General features: G+C 37.9%; 1 protein-coding gene across 3 annotated transcripts in view; it reads right to left on the minus strand.

Moving 5' to 3' along the window:
- CCDC141 (coiled-coil domain containing 141) overlaps nucleotides 1-19,933 on the minus strand; it is a 212,703-nt gene that overhangs the window by 23,398 nt on the left and 169,372 nt on the right. For all 3 annotated transcript variants that reach the window (XM_004267379.3, XM_033423654.2, XM_049712584.1), the window contains exons 18-21: nucleotides 15,457-15,597; nucleotides 14,540-14,728; nucleotides 5,771-5,954; nucleotides 2,746-2,855 (exon numbers count right to left, since the gene is read on the minus strand). In XM_004267379.3, coding sequence (XP_004267427.1) covers nucleotides 2,746-2,855; nucleotides 5,771-5,954; nucleotides 14,540-14,728; nucleotides 15,457-15,597 — 624 coding nt within the window. The remainder of the gene's footprint in view (nucleotides 1-2,745; nucleotides 2,856-5,770; nucleotides 5,955-14,539; nucleotides 14,729-15,456; nucleotides 15,598-19,933) is intronic.

Genomic DNA, 19,933 nt, shown 5'->3' on the forward strand with positions numbered 1-19,933 from the left:
TGAAGCTTCACTCGCTCGCCCGCACTCGCTCCTGCTGTGCGGCCCGGTTCCCCTGCGAAGTGACACAGCTAAGGAAGGAATTGTGGAGGAGGCACTATTTGGGTCTGGCTTTGAGAGATGAACAATTTAGGTCAGAGAGATAGAAGGCCATGCACATGAGGTACAGTGGCCCGCCCTTACCCATGGAGAATATGTTCCAAGACCCCCAGTGGATGCCCGAAACCATAGATAGTACCAAACGTTATATATATGTACTATGTTTTTTTCCTATACATACACACTTATGATAAAGTTTAATCTATAAATTAGGTTGAGTAAGAGATTAATTAAAATAACTAATAATAAAATAGGATAAGTATAGCAATATACTGTAAAAAAGTTACATGAATATGGTCTCTCACAATTTAAAACTTACGAATTGTTTATTTTTGGAATTTTTCATCTAATATTTTCAGACTGAGGTTGTCTTCAGGTAATTGAAACTGAGGAAAGCAAAACTGTAGATAAGCGGGAACGACTGTAAAAGTTTAGAAGCAGGAGACCTGGGAATGTGCGGTAGGAGACCAGTGAGATAGGAACCTACAATGAATGTAGAAGCACAGTGGTTTGGAAAGACAATCGGCCCCAGAACATTGGAAGGCCTTGAGTCCGAACTTTATCTGGTAAACAAGGAAGAGTTTGTAGTGAAGAGTTCTGAATGTAAAAATGACACTAGCAGGCTCATCTAGCAGGAGTGAATAATTAGCAGGCTGCTGACTAGCGCAAAAGAGAATCCAAGTGATAGGTTAGGAATGAGAAAGAGAGGGTGCAATGCTGACTCCAGGGGTGTAGAAGGAAGGGGGAAAGTGGAAGGGGGCAGAGGGAATAGAAACAGCTTTCAGTAAGAATAGCCATGAAGGGGAAAAACTGGAAAGGGCTATCACTTTAAGAGAGTCGATTTTGTTTAGTGGAGCTCACTTGGAGATGTACAGCATAAATGGGAGGGATGCTGTAGATGAGACAGCAAAGAGTCAGAGGAAGCAGCCATTTTCAGGCTGCGAATCAGAAATCAGAAGAAACATATCCTCGGGGGTGGGGTGAAGGTGGGGAGGAAACGATTAATGCTGAAAAAGATAATACAAAATATATGGTGCATTCATACATTACTGGTGGCATTATAATTGTAAAACATCTATGAAAAGCAAAGAATTTTTGCGTAGGTAATAATACAAAAGAGAGAAAAAAGCTTCATGTACAAAGATGCTCACTACAGTGTTACTGAAAATGGTAAAGAATTTGAAAAATCTAGATTCTCAACCAAAGGAAAAAGATAATTTGATTGTGTGCCCACTGAATTAAAAGCTTAGCAAACCATTTAGGGACTTCCCTCGTGGTGCAGTGGTTGGGAGTCTGCCTGCCAATGCAGGGAACACAGGTTCAAGCCCTGGTCCGGGAGGATCCCATGTGCTGTGGAGTAACTGGGCCCGTGTGCCACAACTACTGAGCCTGTGCTCTAGAGCCCACGAGCTACAACTACTGAGCCTATGCACCTGGAGCCCATGCTCCGCAGCAAGAGAAGCCAGTGCAATGAGAAGCCCGCGCACCAAAATGAAGAGTAGCCCCTGCTCACCGCAACTAGAGAAAGCCCGCGCGCACCAACGAAGACCCAGCACAGCTATAAATAAATAAATAAATAAATAAATAAATAAGCAAGCTTAGCAAACCATTTTGAATGGAATGTCACTCAAATTTATGACATGGAAATTCATACAGAAAAAATAGTTGCTGAAAATAAATATAATTCTGCTCCAAGCTGCAAGAGCACCATTATGTCTCAATACCAACAGCAATCACAACAATAACCACAGGTGTCTTCACATTCAATCCTCAGGGCTATCCTGTTATTAGCTTCCTCTATTTCCTCCATTTTATAGATCAGGAAACTGAGACTCACGGCCATTAAGGAATTTACCCCAATTCATTCACAAATCCAATAATTTGGAGAGTTGGTATTCCTAGGGGGCTGTGTTTTATTCTAGAGCCTGTGCTCTTGATTACCTTGCCATTATCTCTATCCTAAACAACTGGTTCTTTCAGCCAGTTCTGAAAACAGCACTAATGAAACCAGTTTTGACACAACATAGACAAAAACAATATATATATACATACATATGTATATATATATACACACACACACACACACACATATATATATATACATACATTTCTCTCTTTTAACCAGATTTTACCTACACATAGTCATAAACATATTTTCTCTCTATTTTTTTTACCATCAATTTATTTATTCCATGAAAGATGCCAATGATTAGTTTAATATTTCCATGAAGCTAAATGTTCAATGACTATAATACCTGAAGATTAGTTTTATTTTCTCCAGGGCCACAATTTGGAGGAGAAAAAATAACATGTTCATTATTTATGAGTGAAAACGTAAAACTACTTAATATAGACTTTGATTTTAATGGCACACATTTATCCTTTAGGATATGATCCATGAAAATATAAACAAGACACCTTAATAGTTTAGTCCTTATTCTCCGCAATATTTTTCTCTGCAGTGACGGAAAAGAAACAGAATTAATTATCAGAAACCACCATATAATTATGTTAGAAAGCTGTGAAACAAATGTGCACATTATGTCCCTTGAGAATTTCCGTTAGAACATCTTTGTACCAGAAGACACTTGATAAACACATTTTTATTTATATCACTTAAAAATACATATTCTGGTAAGAAGAAATTACCTTTTTTTCTTCAAGCTCTGTGAGAGAGCTACATAATTCAGTAACAGATTCAAGAACCTCTTTGTGTTTGGCCACTATTTTCTCAGCATATTTCTGCCCTTCTTCAAAACCTGGGGAGGAGAAGGGTTAAATCTATTTTTAAAGCTCAAATCCTTAGCAGAAAAAAAAATCCCAGGCATTAATTGATCTCCCCAGTGTCCAGCATAAGGGCTGGTAAATAGTAAGTGCTTACTAAATACTTGCTGAACAGATAAATAAATAAAGGCATTACTGGAAAAACCAAGTATTCTAGAAAAATGGTTACATTTGCTGTGCCATGTCCCTCTTATATAACCTAAATAATGTTTCTATATTAATATTCTTAAAGCTCCATTCTAACCAGTTTTCTCCTTTTCAGAACATTCAGTGGTTCTTCACTACCTAGAAAAGTATACATTCAAGGCCCTCCATAATATGGTTTTAACCTGCCTCTCTCAAAGGTATGTCACCCTAATTCTCTCACATATTTAATCTCTGGACAAACTGAACCAGCAACTTTTCTCTCAAAACCCCCATAGCCACTGAGTATTCTTTTCTGTACTGGGAATGCCCTCACCATAACACCATCTCTGCTTGACAAATCCTACCCACTCTCCAAGGTCTACCTGAAATGCCAACATCTTTGTAAAAATGTTCTTAATCTTTCCCAACTGGATTTTACCTCTTCCTATTGGGATAATGATACAAATATCTATCACGTAGTGAGTGCTTATTATTTGCCTGTGGTTAGGCATTTTATATGCATTAGCTAACATAATCCTTCTCTGGTAGGTTCTACTGCATTTTCCAAATGAGGAATGCAAGGCTCAACAGAGCCTTTTCAGGTGACCCAGACAATAACTGGAGGAGAAGGGATTTAAATTTGGACTACTGGACTCCACAGTTCAGACCAAACTAGAATTATACATTGTTATGGGCTGAATTGTGCTCCTCTCAAAATTAATATGTTGAAGACTCAACCCCCAGTATCTCAGAATATAACCATATTTGGAGATGAGGTCTTTAAAGAGTGATAAAGTTAAAAAGAGGCCATTAGGGTAGGGTCCCAATCCAACATGACTGGTGTCCTTATAAGAAGGAGAGACACCAGCAAACCAGGGGTGCTTGTGCACAGAGGGATGCCCATATGAAGAGGCAGCAAGAGAAGAGAAGCCTCAGTAGAACCAACTCTGTGAGCACCTTAATCTTGGACCTCTAGCTTCCAGAACTGTGAGGAAATAAATTTTTGTTGTTGAAGCCACCCAGTCTGTGGTATTTTGTTATGGCAGCCCTAGAAAACTAATACACACATTTTATACCTTTCTCACTGCATTTACCATATTGTGATTTCTAGGTACAGACTGTCGATTCTTGAATGATGGAACTAAGTCTTATATGTCTTTATATCAAGCACAGCTCTGAGTACATAATAGGTACTCAAAATTTTTTTGCGATAAATTTATTTGCATTAAAATTCTGGGTTCAATAATGCTATAAGAATTGATATACTATTTCTAAATTATCTTACCTGATGCAAATTCTAAAAAATGCATAACTTCCATACTGAACAGATGAAGACTCATGCCATTCATTTATTCATTCAGTGATTCATTTATTCAGCAAATATTTGTTAAGCACTTAGTATATATCATAATGCAGTGAACTCCCTTTTCTCAAGGAGCTTACACTCTAGTAAGGAGAGCCAGACAACAGACAAATAACCATACAATATGTCAGTTGGTGATAAGGCCCTGGAATACAAACAAAGCAGGATGTGGGATCTTGCATGATGGGAGGGTAATGTAACTTTTATGGTGTCATGTGAGTACTTCCCATGTGCTGAAGTTGAGTGGCACTGAAACATAGTGATTAAATATACTTCTCTTACCCTCAAGGAGCTTATGGTCAGTTGAGAAGACAGACAAATGGAAAGGTAATTATGCTACAGCGTGAAGAATACAATAACAGAGGAAAACATAAACCATCTTATAGGAGCAGAGTGCCTCCAGAATTTTTTAGTACACTTATACGGTAACTATAGTAGGAATGAAACATCACATTAGTCTTCTTTAATTTTTCAATCTATATTTTATTGTTCTTATGTTTCTACCCTTTTCTCTGGAAAATCATTAATAATTCATTCTCAGTAATTTGATGTTAGGGAGTACAGTATATATTGTTCCACAAAATTTTTATGTCTATCCATGGATAGTGCTTCATGTAATAAGAGGAAATGTCCACCTGACAGCAGCTGTGGACAGCCAAATGAAGCACCTGGTGCTACCTTCCTTTGGGGCTAGATTTGCCCTGTCACTAGGAATTACTCTTGGCCTGTAGTTAACAATGTCAGGGAATTCATGAAAGTTATTCCTTTGCACCCTCAAGGACTGTCAACCCCCAGGGGCCTTTTAAATGGGGCCTTCCCTCAGATAGAAAGACTTCTCAGACTGACAAAGTCATGGATAAGAGGAAAGCACAACCAGTGAGATGGTCGTTTGAGTTCTCCCATTTATTCCACAAGTGAGAGGAAGACAAGGGAAAATCTTCCAGCTCTTTCTCATATCCACAAACCATAACCCTCATAGAAGTGAGAGGGCTGTAGACCTCAGTCTTAGCTTTCTACCTACTTTAAGTATAATATTATGGGAGTTTTGTATTTTTTTGAGGAATCACCCTAGTGGAAATTAGATTTTTTTTGTCTACATAAGCTGAGTATTGCTCTGGTTTTATTTCCCTGAAGATGAACAACAAGAATGGGGAAGAAAGCAGAATTTAGAAGGAGGGTTTACAAATGGTCATTAAAAATCCACAGGCTTCATCTCCTACAGCCAGGAGTTCCTTCCTCTATTCACTACAGTTCACTTTTGCTCTTATCTTTAAACTTTTCCTTGAATAGGTTGGGGTAGTGAGGACCCTGAGGGCTTGCTATGCTCTGCTTTCCGCTGGATTAGGTTCACTAGAGATGTGTTCAATAGTGAATCAGTGGGTATCTTAAAAGAGACCTCACCATATAAGTGCTGAGCCAGGTCACTGATTTCCTGAATCCTTTCTTCTTGCTGAGGCACTGAGGGTGTGATAAACTTTTTGAACTGCTGAAGGAGAATCTCCACAGCTTCCTTGGTCTTGCACTCTGTGGAATATTTTCTAACTCTTACAACTGTGGCACTTGCATCTTCATACCAAAAGTGACACTAAATTAAAATGGGACAAAGCATAGATTAAAGAGACACCATCCTTCCAAAGTTCTTCATTTTGATCACTGAAATATCAAATTTCAATTTCCTCAAACTTTATATTCACATTAGTGTGAACTCTTTAAGTCCTAAGAAGGAAAACATCACAACGTGATCATATACTTTTGCACTTGGAAATTAGAGTCAGGTAAGAAAGTAGAAGTATGGAAATCACTCTGATTTTCCTGCCTTCTTAGGTTTGCCTGAAGCATAATTCCTAAGAGGAATGTTGCAGACTTACAAGAACAGGCAGTCTAAAAAAGCATGTGGGAGGAGCTTCAAGATGGCGGAAGAGTAAGACGTGGAGATCACCTTCCTCCCCACAAATACATCAGAAATACATCTACATGTGGAACAACTCCTACAGAACACCTACTGAACGCTGGCAGAAGACCTCAGACCTCCCAAAAGGCAAGAAATACCCCACGTACCTGGGTAGGGCAAAAGAAAAAACAATAAACAGAGACAAAAGAATAGGGACGGGACCTGCACCAGTGGGAGGGAGCTCTGAAGAAGGAAAAGTTTCCACACACTAGGAAGCCCCTTCACTGGCGGGGACGGGGGTGGCAGCGGGGGGCGGGAAGCTTCGGGGCCACGGAGGAGAGCGCAGCAACAGGGGTGCAGAGGGCAAAGCGGAGAGATTCTCACACAGAGGATCAGGGCCGACCGGCACTCACCAGCCCGAGAGACTTGTTTGCTCACCTGCCAGGGCAGTTGGGGGCTGGGAGCTGAGGCTCGGGCTTCGGAGGTCGGACCCAGGGAGAGGACTGGGGTTGGCAGCATGAACACAGCCTGAAGGGGTTAGTGCGCCATGGAGGGCCGGGAGGGAGTCCGGGGAAAAGTCTGGACCTGCCGAAGAGGCAAGAGACTTTTTCTTCCCTCTTTGTTTCCTGGTGCGCGAGGAGAGGGGATTAAGAATGCTGCTTAAAGGAGCTCCAGAGACGGGCGCGAGCCGCGGCTATCAGCGTGGACCCCAGAGACGGGCATGGGATGCTAGGGCTGTTGCTGCAGCCACCAGGAAGCCTGTGTGCAAGCACAGGTCACTATCCACACCGCCCCTCTAGGAGCCTGTGCAGCCCGCCACTGCCAGGGTCCCGTGATACAGAGACAACTTCCCCGGGAGAACGCACGGCGTGCCTCAGGCTGGTGCAACATCATAATCGGCCTCTCTTGCCGCAGGCTCGCCCCGCAGTCCGTACCCCTTCCTGCCCCCGGCCTGACTGAGCCAGAGCTCCTGAATCAGCGGCTCCTTTAACCCCGTCTTGTCTGAGTGAAGAACAGACGCCCGCAGGCAACCTACACGCAGAGGCGGGGCCAAATCCAAAGCTGAACCCCAGGAGCTGTGCAAACAAAGAAGAGAAAGGGAAATTTCTCCCAGCAGCCTCAGGAGCAGCGGATTAAATCGCCACACTCAACTAGATGTACCCTGCATCTGTGGAATACCTGAATAGACAACGAATCATCCCAAATTGAGGGGGTGGACTTTGGGAGCAACGATATATATATATATTTTTTCCTTTTTCTCTTTTTGTGAGTGTGTATGTGTATGCTTCTCTGTGTGATTTTGTCTGTATAGCTTTGCTTTTACCATTTGTCCTAGGGTTCTGTCTGTCCGTTTTTTGTTTTTCTTTTTAGTATACTTTTTAGCACTTGTTATCAATGGTGGATTTGTTTCTTGGTTTGGTTGCTCTCTTCTTTCTTTCTTTTCCTTTTTTATTAGTTAAAAATTTTTTTTAACAATTATTTTTTATTTTAATAACTTTTTAATTTTGTTTTATCTTCTTCTTTTGTTCTTTCTTTTCTTTCTCCCTTTTATTCTGAGCCATGTGGATGACAGGCTCTTGGTGCTCCAGCCACGTGTCAGGGCTGTGCCTCTGAGGTGGGAGAGCCAAGTTCAGGACACTGGTCCACAAGAGACCTCCCAGCTCCACGTAATATCAGACGGCGAAAATCTCCCAGAGATCTCCATCTCAACGCCAATACCCAGCTCCACTCAATGACCAGCAAGCTCCAGAACAGGATACCCTATGCCAAACAACTAGCAAGACAGGAACACAACCCCACGCATTAGCAGAGAGGCTGCCTAAAATCATAATAAGTCCACAGACACCCCAAAACACACCACCAGATGTGGACCTGCCCACCAGAAAGACACGATCCAGCCTCATCCACCAGAACACAGGCACTAGTCCCCTCCACCAGGAAGCCTACACAACCCACTGAACCAACCTTAGCCACTGGGGACAGACACCAAAAACAATGGGAACTAGGAACTTGCAGCCTGTGAAAAGGAGACCCCAAACACAGTAAGTTAAGCAAAATGAGAAGACAGAGAAACACAGCAGATGAAGGAGCAAGGTAAAAACCCACCAGACCTAACAAATGAAGAGGAAACAGGCAGTCTACCTGAAAAAGAATTCAGAATAATGAGAGTAAAGATGATCCAAAATCTTGGAAATAGAATGGAGAAAATACAAGAAACATTTAACAAGGACCTAGAATAACTAAAGAGCAAACAAACAGTGATGAACAACACAATAAATGAAATTAAAAATTCTCTAAAAGGGATCAACAGAAGAATAACTGAGGCAGAAGAACAGATAAGTGACCTCAGAGATAAAATAGTGGAAATAACTACCTCAGAGCAGAATAAAGAAAATAGAATGAAAAGAATTGAAGACAGTCTCAGAGACCTCTGGGACAACATTAAACACACCAACATTCAAATTATAGGGGTCCCAGAAGAAGAAGAGAAAAAGAAAGGGACTGAGAAAATATTTGAAGAGATTATAGTTGAAAACTTCCCTAATATGGGAAAGGAAATAGTTAATCAAGTCCAGGAAGTGCAGAGAGTCCCATACAGGATAAATCCAAGGAGAAACACACCAAGACACATATTTCTCAAACTATCAAAAATTAAATACAAAGAAAAAATATTGAAAGCAGCAAGGGAAAAACAACAAATAACATACAAGGGAATCCCCGTAAGGTTAGCAGCTGACCTTTCAGCAGAAACTCTGCAAGCCAGAAGGGAGTGGCAGAACATATTTAAAGTGATGAAGGGGAAAAACCTACAACCAAGATTACTCTACCCAGCAAGGATCTCATTCAGATTTGACAGAGAAATTGAAACCTTTACAAACAAGCAAAAGCTAAGAGAATTCAGCACCACCAAACCAGCTTTACAACAAATGCTAAAGGAAACTCTCTAGGCAGGAAACAGAAGAGAAGGAAAACACCTACAATAACAAATCAACACAATTAAGAAAATAGTAATAGGAACATACATATCTATAATTACCTTAAATGTAAATGGATTAAATGCTCCAACCAAAAGACATAGAGTGGCTGAATGGATACAAAAACAAGACCCATATATATGCTGTCTACAAGAGACCAACTTCAGACCTAGGGACACATACAGACTGAAAGTGAGGGGATAGAAAATGATATTCCACGCATATGGAAATCAAAAGAAAGCTGGAGTAGCAAGTATCACATCAGACAAAATAAACTTTATAATAAAGGCTATTACAAGAGACAAAGAAGGACACTACATAGTGATCAAGGGATCAATCCAAGAAGAAGATATAACAATTGTAAATATTTATGCACCCAACATAGGAGCCCCTCAACACATAAGGCAAATACTAAAAGCCATAAAAGGGGAAATTGACAGGAACACAATCATAGTAGGGGACTTTAACACCCCAGTTTAACCAAAGGACAATCATCCAAAATGAAAATAAATAAGGAAACACAAGCTTTAAATGATACATTAAACAAGATAGACTTACTTGATATTTATAGGACATTCCATCCAAAAACAACAGAATACACATTCTTCTCAAGTGCTCATGGAACATTCTCCAGGATCATATCTTGGGTCACAAAGCAACCCTTGGTAAATTTAAGAAAATTGAAATCGTATCAAGTATCTTTTCCGACCACAATGCTATGAAACTAGATATCAATTACAGGAAAAGATCTGTAAAAAATACCAACACATGGAGGCTAAACAATACACTACTTAATAACCAAGAGATCACTGAAGAAATCAAAGAGGAAATCAAAAAATACCTAGAAACAAATGACAATGAAAACACGACGACCCAAAACCTATGGGATGCAGCAAAAGCAGTTCTAAGAAGGAATTTTATAGCAATACAATCCTACCTTAAGAAACATCTCAATTAAACTAACTTTACACCTAAAGCAATTAGAGAAAGAAGAATAAAAAAACCCCAAAGTTAGCAGAAGGAAAGGAATCATAAAGATCAGATCAGAAATAAATGAAAAAAATGAAGGAAACTATAGCAAAGATCAATTAAACTAAAAGCTGGTTCTTTGAGAAGATAAACAAAATTGATAAACCATTAGCCAGACTCATCAATAAAAAAAGGGAGAAGACTCAAATAAATAGAAATGAAAAAGGAGAAGTAACAACTGACACTACAGAAATACAAAGGAGAAGTAACAATTGACACGGCAGAAATACAAAGGATCATGAGAGATTACTACAAGCAACTATATGGCAATAAAATGGACAACCTGGAAGAAATGGACAAATTCTTAGAAATGCACAACCTTCCGAGACTGAACCAGGAAGAAATAGAAAATATGAACAGACCATTGACAAGCACTGAAATTGAAACTGTGATTAAAAATCTTCCAACAAACAAAAGCCCAGGACAAGATGGCTTCACAGGCGAATTCTATCAAACATATAGAGAAGAGCTAACACCTATCCTCTCAAACCCTTCCAAAATATGGCAGAGGGAGGAACATACCCAAACTCATTCTACGAGGCCACCATCACCCTGATACCAAAACCAGACAAAGATGTCACAAAGAAAGAAAACTATAGGCCAATATCACTGATGAACATAGATGGAAAAATTCTCAACAAAATACTAGCAAACAGAATCCAACAGCATTTTAAAAGGATCATACACCATGATGAAGTGGGGTTTATCACAGGAATGCAAGGATTCTTCAATATGTGCAAATCAATCAACACGATACACCATATTAACAAATTGAAGGATAAAAGCCATATGATCATCTCAATAGATGCAGAGAAAGCTATCAACAAAATTCAACACCCATTTATGATAAAAACCCTCCAGAAAGTAGGCATAGAGGGAACTTACCTCAACATAATAAAGGCCATATATGACAAACCCACAGCCAACATCGTTCTCAATGGTGAAAAAGTGAAACCATTTCCACTAAGATCAGGAGCAAGACAAGGTTGCCCACTCTCACTACTATTATTCAACATAGTGTTGGAAGTTTTAGCCACAGCAATCAGAGAAGAAAAAGAAATAAAAGGAATCCAAATCGGAAAAGAAGAAGTAAAGCTGTCACTGTTTGCAGATGACATGATACTATACATAGAGAATCCTAAAGGTGCTACCAGAAAACTACTAGAGCTAATCAATGAATTTAGTAAAGTAACAGTATACAAAATTAATGCACAGAAATCTCTGGCATTCCTATACACTAATGATGAAAAATCTGAAAGAGAAATTAATAAAACACTCCCATTTACCATTGCAACAAAAAGAATAAAATATCTAGGAATAAACCTACCTAAGGAGACAAAAGACCAGTATGCAGAAAATTATAAGACACTGATGAAAGAAATTAAAGGTGATACAAGTAGATGGAGAGATATACCATGTGCTTGGATTGGAAGAATCAACATTGTGAAAATGACTCTACTACCCAAAGCAATCTACAGATTCAGTGCAATCCCTATCAAACTACCACTGGCATTTTTCACAGAACTAGAACAAAAAATTTCGCAATTTGTATGGAAACACAATAGCCAAAGCAATCTTGAGAAAGAAAAACAGAGCTGGAGGAATCAGGCTCCCTGATTTCAGACTATACTACAAAGCTACATATGGTACTGGCACAGAACAGAGATATAAATCAATGGGACAGGATAGAAAGCCCAGAGATAAACCCACACACATATGGTCACCTTATAAAGGAGGCAAGAATATACAGTGGGTAAAAGATAGCCTCTTCAATAAGTGGTGCTGGGAAAACTGGACAGGTACATGTAAAATAATGAAATTAGAACACTCCCTAACACCATACACAAAAATAAACTCAAAATGGATTAAAGCCCTAAATGTAGTGCCAGACACTATAAAACTCTTAGAGGAAAACATAGGCAGAACATTCTATGACATAAATCACAGCAAGATCCTTTTTGACCCACTTCATAGAGAAATGGAAAGAAAAACAAAAATAAACAAATGGGACCTAATGAAACTTAAAAGCTTTTGCACAGCAAAGGAAACCATAAACAAGATGAAAAGACAACCCTCAGAATGGGAGAAAATATTTGCAAATGAACCAACTGACAAAGGATTAATCTCCAAAATTTACAAGCAGCTCATGCAGCTCAATATCAAGAAAACAAACAACCCAATCCAAAAATGGGCAGAAGACCTAAATAGACATTTCTCCAAAGAAGATACCCAGATTGCCAACAAACACATGAAAGAATGCTCAACATCATTAATCATTAGAGAAATGCAAATCAAAACTACAATGAGATATCATCTCACACCGGTCAGAATGGCCATCATCAAAAAATCTGCAAACAGTAAATGCTGGAGAGGGTGTGGAGAAAGTTGGTGGGAAGTTGAGCACTGTTGGTGGGAATGTAAATTTATATAGCCACTATGGAGAACAGTATGGAGGTTCTTTAAAAAACTAAAATTAGAGCTACCATATGACCCAGCAATCCCACTACTGGGCATATACCCTGAGAAAACTGTATTTCAAAAAGAGTCATGTACCACAATGTTCATTGCAGCTCTACTTACAATAGCCAGGTCATGGAAGCAACCTAAGTGTCCATCAACAGATGAATGGATAAAGAAGATGTGGCACATATATACAATGGAATATTACTCAGCCACAAAAAGAAATGAAATTGAGTTATTTGTAGTGAGGTGGATGGAACTAGAGTCTGTCATACAGAGTGAAGTAAATCAGAAAGAGAAAAACAAATACCATATACTAACACATATATATGGAATCTAAAAAAAAAAAAAAACTGATTGTGAAGAACCTAGGCGCAAGATGGGAATAAAGACGCAGACCTACTAGAGAATGGACTTGATGATATGGGGAGGGGAAGGGGTAAGCTGGGACAAAATGAGAGAGTGGCATGGACATATATACACTACCAAGTGTGTGGTGGATGGCTGGTGGGAAGCAGCCACGTGGCACGGTGAGATCAGCTTGGTGCTTTGTGACCACGTAGAGGGGTGGGATAGGGAGGGTGGGAGGGAGGGAGACGCAAGAGGGAAGAGATACGGGGATATATGTATATGTATAACTGATTCACTTTGTTATACAGCAGAAACTAACACACCATTGTAAAGCAATTATACTCCAATAAAGATGTTAAAAATAAATAAATAAATAAAAATAAAAAGCATATGGCACTGAAAAGAATCCAAATATCAGCTAAAGGGAAGAAAAAAGCTCAAACACACAAAATCCAGCCTATGTAATTGAGATCATTTACAATACATGGATAAATTATTGCCCAAATAACACTCTAATAAATAAATTCTCTTTTAAGAATAAGATTTAGTGTATAGATTGAGGAAATATCATTTGAAGAATAGCATTTGACCTTTTCTTGATAGAAGATAGTCATATTTTCAAGGGACAGTGGAGAATTGAGAGTTTCTCACTGAAAATAAATAACTGTGATGGAAGAAGTGTCTGACCAAGGCTAGAAACACTTATGCTGAGTGAGAAATAGAAACACATGACTCTGTTAGGAGCTGGCTTTAAATAAGTGCCACAGAAGTACAGTGAACCTATACATCAGTATAGAAGAATGATCATTTCAATCCTCCTTAATGTGGTGTTACATCTAAAAGCTCTATTGCGTTAGTGGGAGAGTCATTTTGTATCTCAGAATAATGGATTACAAAGAACGCTCAATAACTTCAAGTGTAGAGCTTCTTCACTATGAAGTATGCCAATAATAACCAACTTGCTACATTTCATGTAATCTGTGTATACTTTGCCATTTATCCTCTTGACAAAAACGAAATAATATCAATAACAATTTTTGTACCTGAAAAATCCAAGTATCACCTTTCTCTCTAAACATTTTCAAATTCTGTGAAATAAATGTCATTTTTGAGTGTTTTAGCAGATATCCAGCAGTGAACATAATTCCATAATGGTTAAAAATATCTTGAGTGGATGTGGTTATGGAGAAATGAGAAAGTCTCATATGTTGCTGGTAAAAAGAGTAAATTAGTAAAATCTTTCCGAAGAGCAATTGGACAATACAATCAAAACCTTATAACATGCATCCCCTTTGGTCCAGCAATTCTGCTTTAGGAAATTATCCTAAGGATATAATCATGAAAAGAGGCATGATGCATGAGTTTAATGACAATAATAGCCAATGCAGCATTGTTTTAAAGCAGCTGACTAATTTTTAAAAACAACATTACAACACAGATAACATTACAACAAGAAGAGGATACCTCTTCTATCAACTCCTGGAGATGCTCAGTCAGGTCCAAATTCTTCCTGTAATCTGTCACAACTTTGTCAAACTCATCCACATATTTCTGCAAATCCCTCATGGCTTCCAAAAGGACATTCACTTTATTATTTGGATAATTTAAGAAAAAAGTCTTATTCTCAACTTTTCCCATTTTCCTTTTCAAAGCCTGTGCAAAAAAAAAAATATTTAAGGACATTCAATTTTTATTTTTGAGGCTAGTTAGTGATTAAATATTGCGGGAAAAACTTTTGTAGCTTCCTCCATTTAATATGTTAATATTATAATTATTAAAACGCATTTTGGAAAGAATAGGTTTTGTTTCAGATAGTTTATTGATTCAGCAGCAAACAGAGAGAAAATTTACTGCATATCAGGATCTATACCATAGTTTGAGAATGCTACTAATGACTTAAAAAAAGACAGTGATCATAAAATCAAATATTTTATTGTCCTCAGTTAGCTCACTGTCTCCCGAGAAAGGCACTCAAATAATCTAGCCAGTATAAGTGACAAGGGGCTGCAGGAACAGGGGAGGAAGGTCCTGACATAGGTGGGTACAAGGAAAGAAAGAGGGGTATACAAGAGGGGGATGTGTGTGTGTGTGTGTGTGTGTGTGTGTGTGAGGGAGAGAGAGAGAGAGAGAAAGAGAGAGAGAGAGAGAGGAAGGGGAGAGGCTGGGTAGATTTGGCAGAAATCATTTTGGAGCTGCTTCAAGAGATAAATCAATTAATTATGTATTTTACATGAAGTACCCAATTGTTATAAAAATTAAGGATGATCTTTTCAGTCCTAATGCTATAAAAAAGCCCAGGGGTTAGGCATCTAGAATTGAAATGCAAAATAATTTTGCAATAATTGCAGTAGCATGCACACACACACGTACTTTCTCATTACCTGTAATTTTTCAGCATACATATCTACTTGTTGAATTTGATATTTCAGAGCTTTTAGATTTCGAGCTTTTTCATTTTTCTTAGTGTAGTTAAACTTCAAATTGTTGAATTTCTTTTTGATGTCTTTGAATGACTCTTTGAGCTGCAGTTCAATAAAAAGAAACAGGTGATTTCCTTAAAATGAGAACACTAATATTCACTTGAAATAAATCAAGATATCTACACTTCAAAATATTCATAACCTTCGAAATGTATCCAGAGTGATTTTCATAGAAGACAGGTCTGCTAAGTGAATATATAATGTGAATTTAAACATATCCCCCAAATATAGGTAATTATAAATTGTTCTTAGTAATTTTTGATTTGTAATTTATAATTAGGATTACAGTTACGGAACATCCTTTGACCTTCAAACAAGAAAGTTTTTAACATACGATAGATTTTAAGCAACTCTAATTTTCTTATTTGTATTTATTTATTTGACATCATTTTACAACTCATTCTGTTCTCTGTGTGCTAATATTTGTTCCATATTCCAATGCTCTTATAGCCATCAAGAATAAATTTATTAAGCCTCCAAGGAGCTGTCCATGTTGCAGAGGTCAATGGAGTGTTGACATTTAGACCAACGAGGACATTAGTGGGGTGGAAGAGGAGACCCAGTATGACAGTCAGTAGGAAAAGGACTGTATTTGTCCAAATCCAATTAAAAATTATTTTTCATGGGCAGTTTCCAGAAGAGATTTACTTCTTAGATATAAGCCATTAACTTCAGAGGTCCTTAAAAAATGGAATGTAAGGTGACAGTTGTTGCCTGTGGTGGCAATGCTAACTTGTATATAAACAGAGTGTATGGCTATACCCTGAAAATGGGGCATAGATGATGACTTTCTTAAGAACAAACAGTCAAACTTTACCAGTGAGCCAAAATTCTAAGCAGTCTAGTTCCATTAACAACAACGCTTTCTGTGCCCTTCTCCAGATTCAAGAAGGATAAACATATTGTTAGGCAATTCACTCTATATTATCAGCAAAGAGAAGTACAGAGAAAATATAAACCGTCTCAGATTATATGGAAGCATTTAACAGCCAAGAATAAACAATGTCATGGTTGATAAATTTGAGCTATGACAAGAAAAGTCAGGAAGACATTAAAATTGTTTTCAATGACAGCAAGTAAATTATTTGGGAGGGAATAAAGGCTGGGCCCATGCTGGATTTTAAACTTATAATGCAGAAAAACATATTTGCCCCAGAAAATGCTTGCTTTCTCAAAATGCTATTTCAAATTCTGCATATTGTAAAAACAGAACCGTGACCTTATCTTTAACATTTTCTGAAGACAACAATCTATAAAGCCCTAGCCTATTTGCATACATGGAAATTATTATACTGATGCAATTTTTGCATTTGCCACAACTATACTTCATCATCAGTGTTGTTTATTTTATATGGTAAATGAAATAGCTGAGCATTAGCTTTAAATTATAAGCACAGAGACCATGTAAAATATTTAAATTGATAAATCAGTAATATTATAAAGGAGTGGAAAGAACTGTAACTTCAAAATTTGAAAATGATTTCTCTGTTAGAACTCAGAAAAATATTTAAAAGATAATATTCAGTTGGTATATTTATGAAATAAACAATATTTAAATTTTTTGACATTTGTTGTTTTAATATGTATGTATTTGTTATTAGTGGGAAAGGACAAATGAAGTTGATTTTATGGGATTAAGATACAGACTTCCTCCTTTGGCAGGAACTTTTGGCAGGAACTTTTTTCCCTTGAAGTCATAATCTGCAACAATAGGTGCAATAACTACCACATCTGAGGAAACCAGAGATTTTTGTATTAAAAAACATGTCCTCAATAGGGAGTTATTGTAATGAGTACAGAGTTTCTGTTTGGGATGGTGAAAAAGTTCTGGAAATGAATAGTGGTGATAGTAGTGCAACACTGTGAACGTACATAATATCACTTAACTGTACTCTTAAAATGGTTAAGATAGTAAATTTTATGTTATGTGTCTTTTACTACAGCTAAAAATACAATTTTTATTTTTAATAAAAATAAGGTAAAATAAAATGAAAGGAAAAAATACGTCCAGTCGCTAACATGTATCCACTGGAAAATAAAATTTTATATTCTTTTTTCCCCCTTACTGTAACATGACATACATTATAAACTTCAGTCTAAAGAAAGGAAGAGGGGCTCTGTCATCAACCAGATAACCACTGGGTTACACCCGCTTGTTTCAGTGGGAAAAAATCAACATCTATTTGAAAACTCTATGATAAATGAAGAAAGGCTGAGCCTTAACACTTTAATTCTAAGACATGACATTTAAAATCTACTTTGGATTAAGAAATTTAAGACTGATAAATGATGAGTACAAGTTTATTTCTGTTTGCCTCAGAATGTATGCACTTCCACTGACGATGATTTATAAAGCCAAAGATGTTCAGGCGATATGGGTATGGGAAATGGGATCAGTTTCTGACACATGAGCTCCTTTGACAAGTTGCTGGCACTTTTCTCTTTTGGTCCCACTGGAAATCTATTTTAAATCCTGTACCTTTCCCAGCTCAAATTGAGGACTATGCAGATACAAGTGGAAGGCAGCAAGCATGAACTACCTTCAGCAACCAGATTTTCAGAAGACATCCAGCCATGCCTAAGTTTCTTACCTGCACATTCCAACACGAAAACTTAACTTCCCATCTAATCTCCACATAACTTGTGATCATATTTTTAAGGGAACTGAGTGCCATGGTTGCTCGGCTGTGGTATCATTGTTCACGCAGCTGTTTCTAACTTTAGTTAGCTTGTCAACAATGAGGAATGGTGTAGATGGCCAAGACAACTGCTCAACTGGAGCACAGAAGCAGGAAAAAACACCCAAAGCTTGGGGCAAGAAAAAGTTTACCCTATTCGAAATCTTTAAATGTTGTTTTAATTCATACTGATAAAATTTCTGAAAGTCTTAAGACAATCAGGAGAAAGATATTTTTTCAAATGAACAGTGCAATTTTCCTATCTTTCCATATGTTCAGCTCCTACATGTTTGCTGTGGAAGAAGCGGACTAATTTAATACAACTATAATTAGAAAAAAAAATCATTAAGACTTTAAAACTGCAGTTCTTTTGAAACTAGCATAATGAGCATCTTCACCAAATTTCCCAGGGAGCAGTAAGCCTCTCTCAGGGTTAGGCATAAACAAAAACCTCTTAGAGAAGAAGCAGAAGGGAACAAGATGGACAACAAGGAGGCTGGCTTGCTATTTTTAGTCTTGAGGAAGCTGGCTGAGGCAACTTCGGCACAAGAATGTATTATCTGTGAGTCTGTTGCTGGCAAGGCCAATTTACGTGAGGGACATGAGACATTTTAAAACTAAGAAAATGTATTTAAAACAAGAGCTTTTCTTAGAACTATGGCACACAATTGTCCAGAAGCAAAAATACAAAACAAATAGTCCATTTCTCTTAATGTCCATTTCACGAGCTTAATTTCTTGCCCACCATTTTGCCTACTCCAGAAAAAAAAAGCTTTCTGATTCTCATTTTCAGTAACAGAAAGAAGGCTGCAATGCCATCACTTCCCAGGGATGCCTGTATTTGAAATGAAGGGACCCAAAGACTCATAACTTAACCTGAATGATTTGCTACAATTATTAACAGTAGAATATTTAGGCTTAGTGCTGGAGAGATTTTGGGGACAAGACTTTTTGGGCCTCCATCTGTCCAGCAACCACACGGCTGTCTTCCTGTGCTTACCATCAGTCTTGTAGAAGCAGGAAATGGGGCCGCTTGGAAGGAGAAGACAATTGCTCCATTTTAAATTGCAGGTGGTAGCATATCTCAGTAACGGCTATTTTATCCACTCTGCAAGTTTTGTTTGTTCATAATATATTTACATTTTATTTTCTGGACATGATAACCACGATTTTAAACTTTAGCTTTCTGTCTTCTTCAGTAAGAAGAGTCATTTTGCAGATGTTAAACACAAAACTTCTAACAGATTCTAACCCTATGGGATGGACATTTTCAGAACAAATTATAATCTTTCCCATCCTCTTACATATACCAATGAAACAGACTCACAGTGGGGCCTGGTAATGAGCAGTTGTGACTGTGAAGTCCCTTGGGCTTTAAGGTGCCTAGACTCTTAGTTTCCTGAGGACTTTCCTGTTCTTATGGCCTGGCACACAGTAGTCATATTTGTTGAATGATGATACTTTAGTTTTTTTCTTAAAATGATGAATTAAGGTCATCAATTTGGAAAATAGTAATTATCTGTACTATACCATAGTGCTGCCTCATCTATATCCTCTTTTCCTGCTTCCTTTCTTACCAGATGGTGGTTGTCCACAGTCATTTTGTCAATAGCAAAGCAGTATACAATATCAGGAGGTTTAATGTCATTGGTTGTGTATTTGTCTAAGGCAGCAGCATTCCCCTATTCTACAATAATTTA

This window comes from Orcinus orca, chromosome 7 (assembly GCF_937001465.1).
Source record: "Orcinus orca chromosome 7, mOrcOrc1.1, whole genome shotgun sequence".
NCBI classification, from domain to species: Eukaryota; Metazoa; Chordata; class Mammalia; order Artiodactyla; family Delphinidae; genus Orcinus; species Orcinus orca.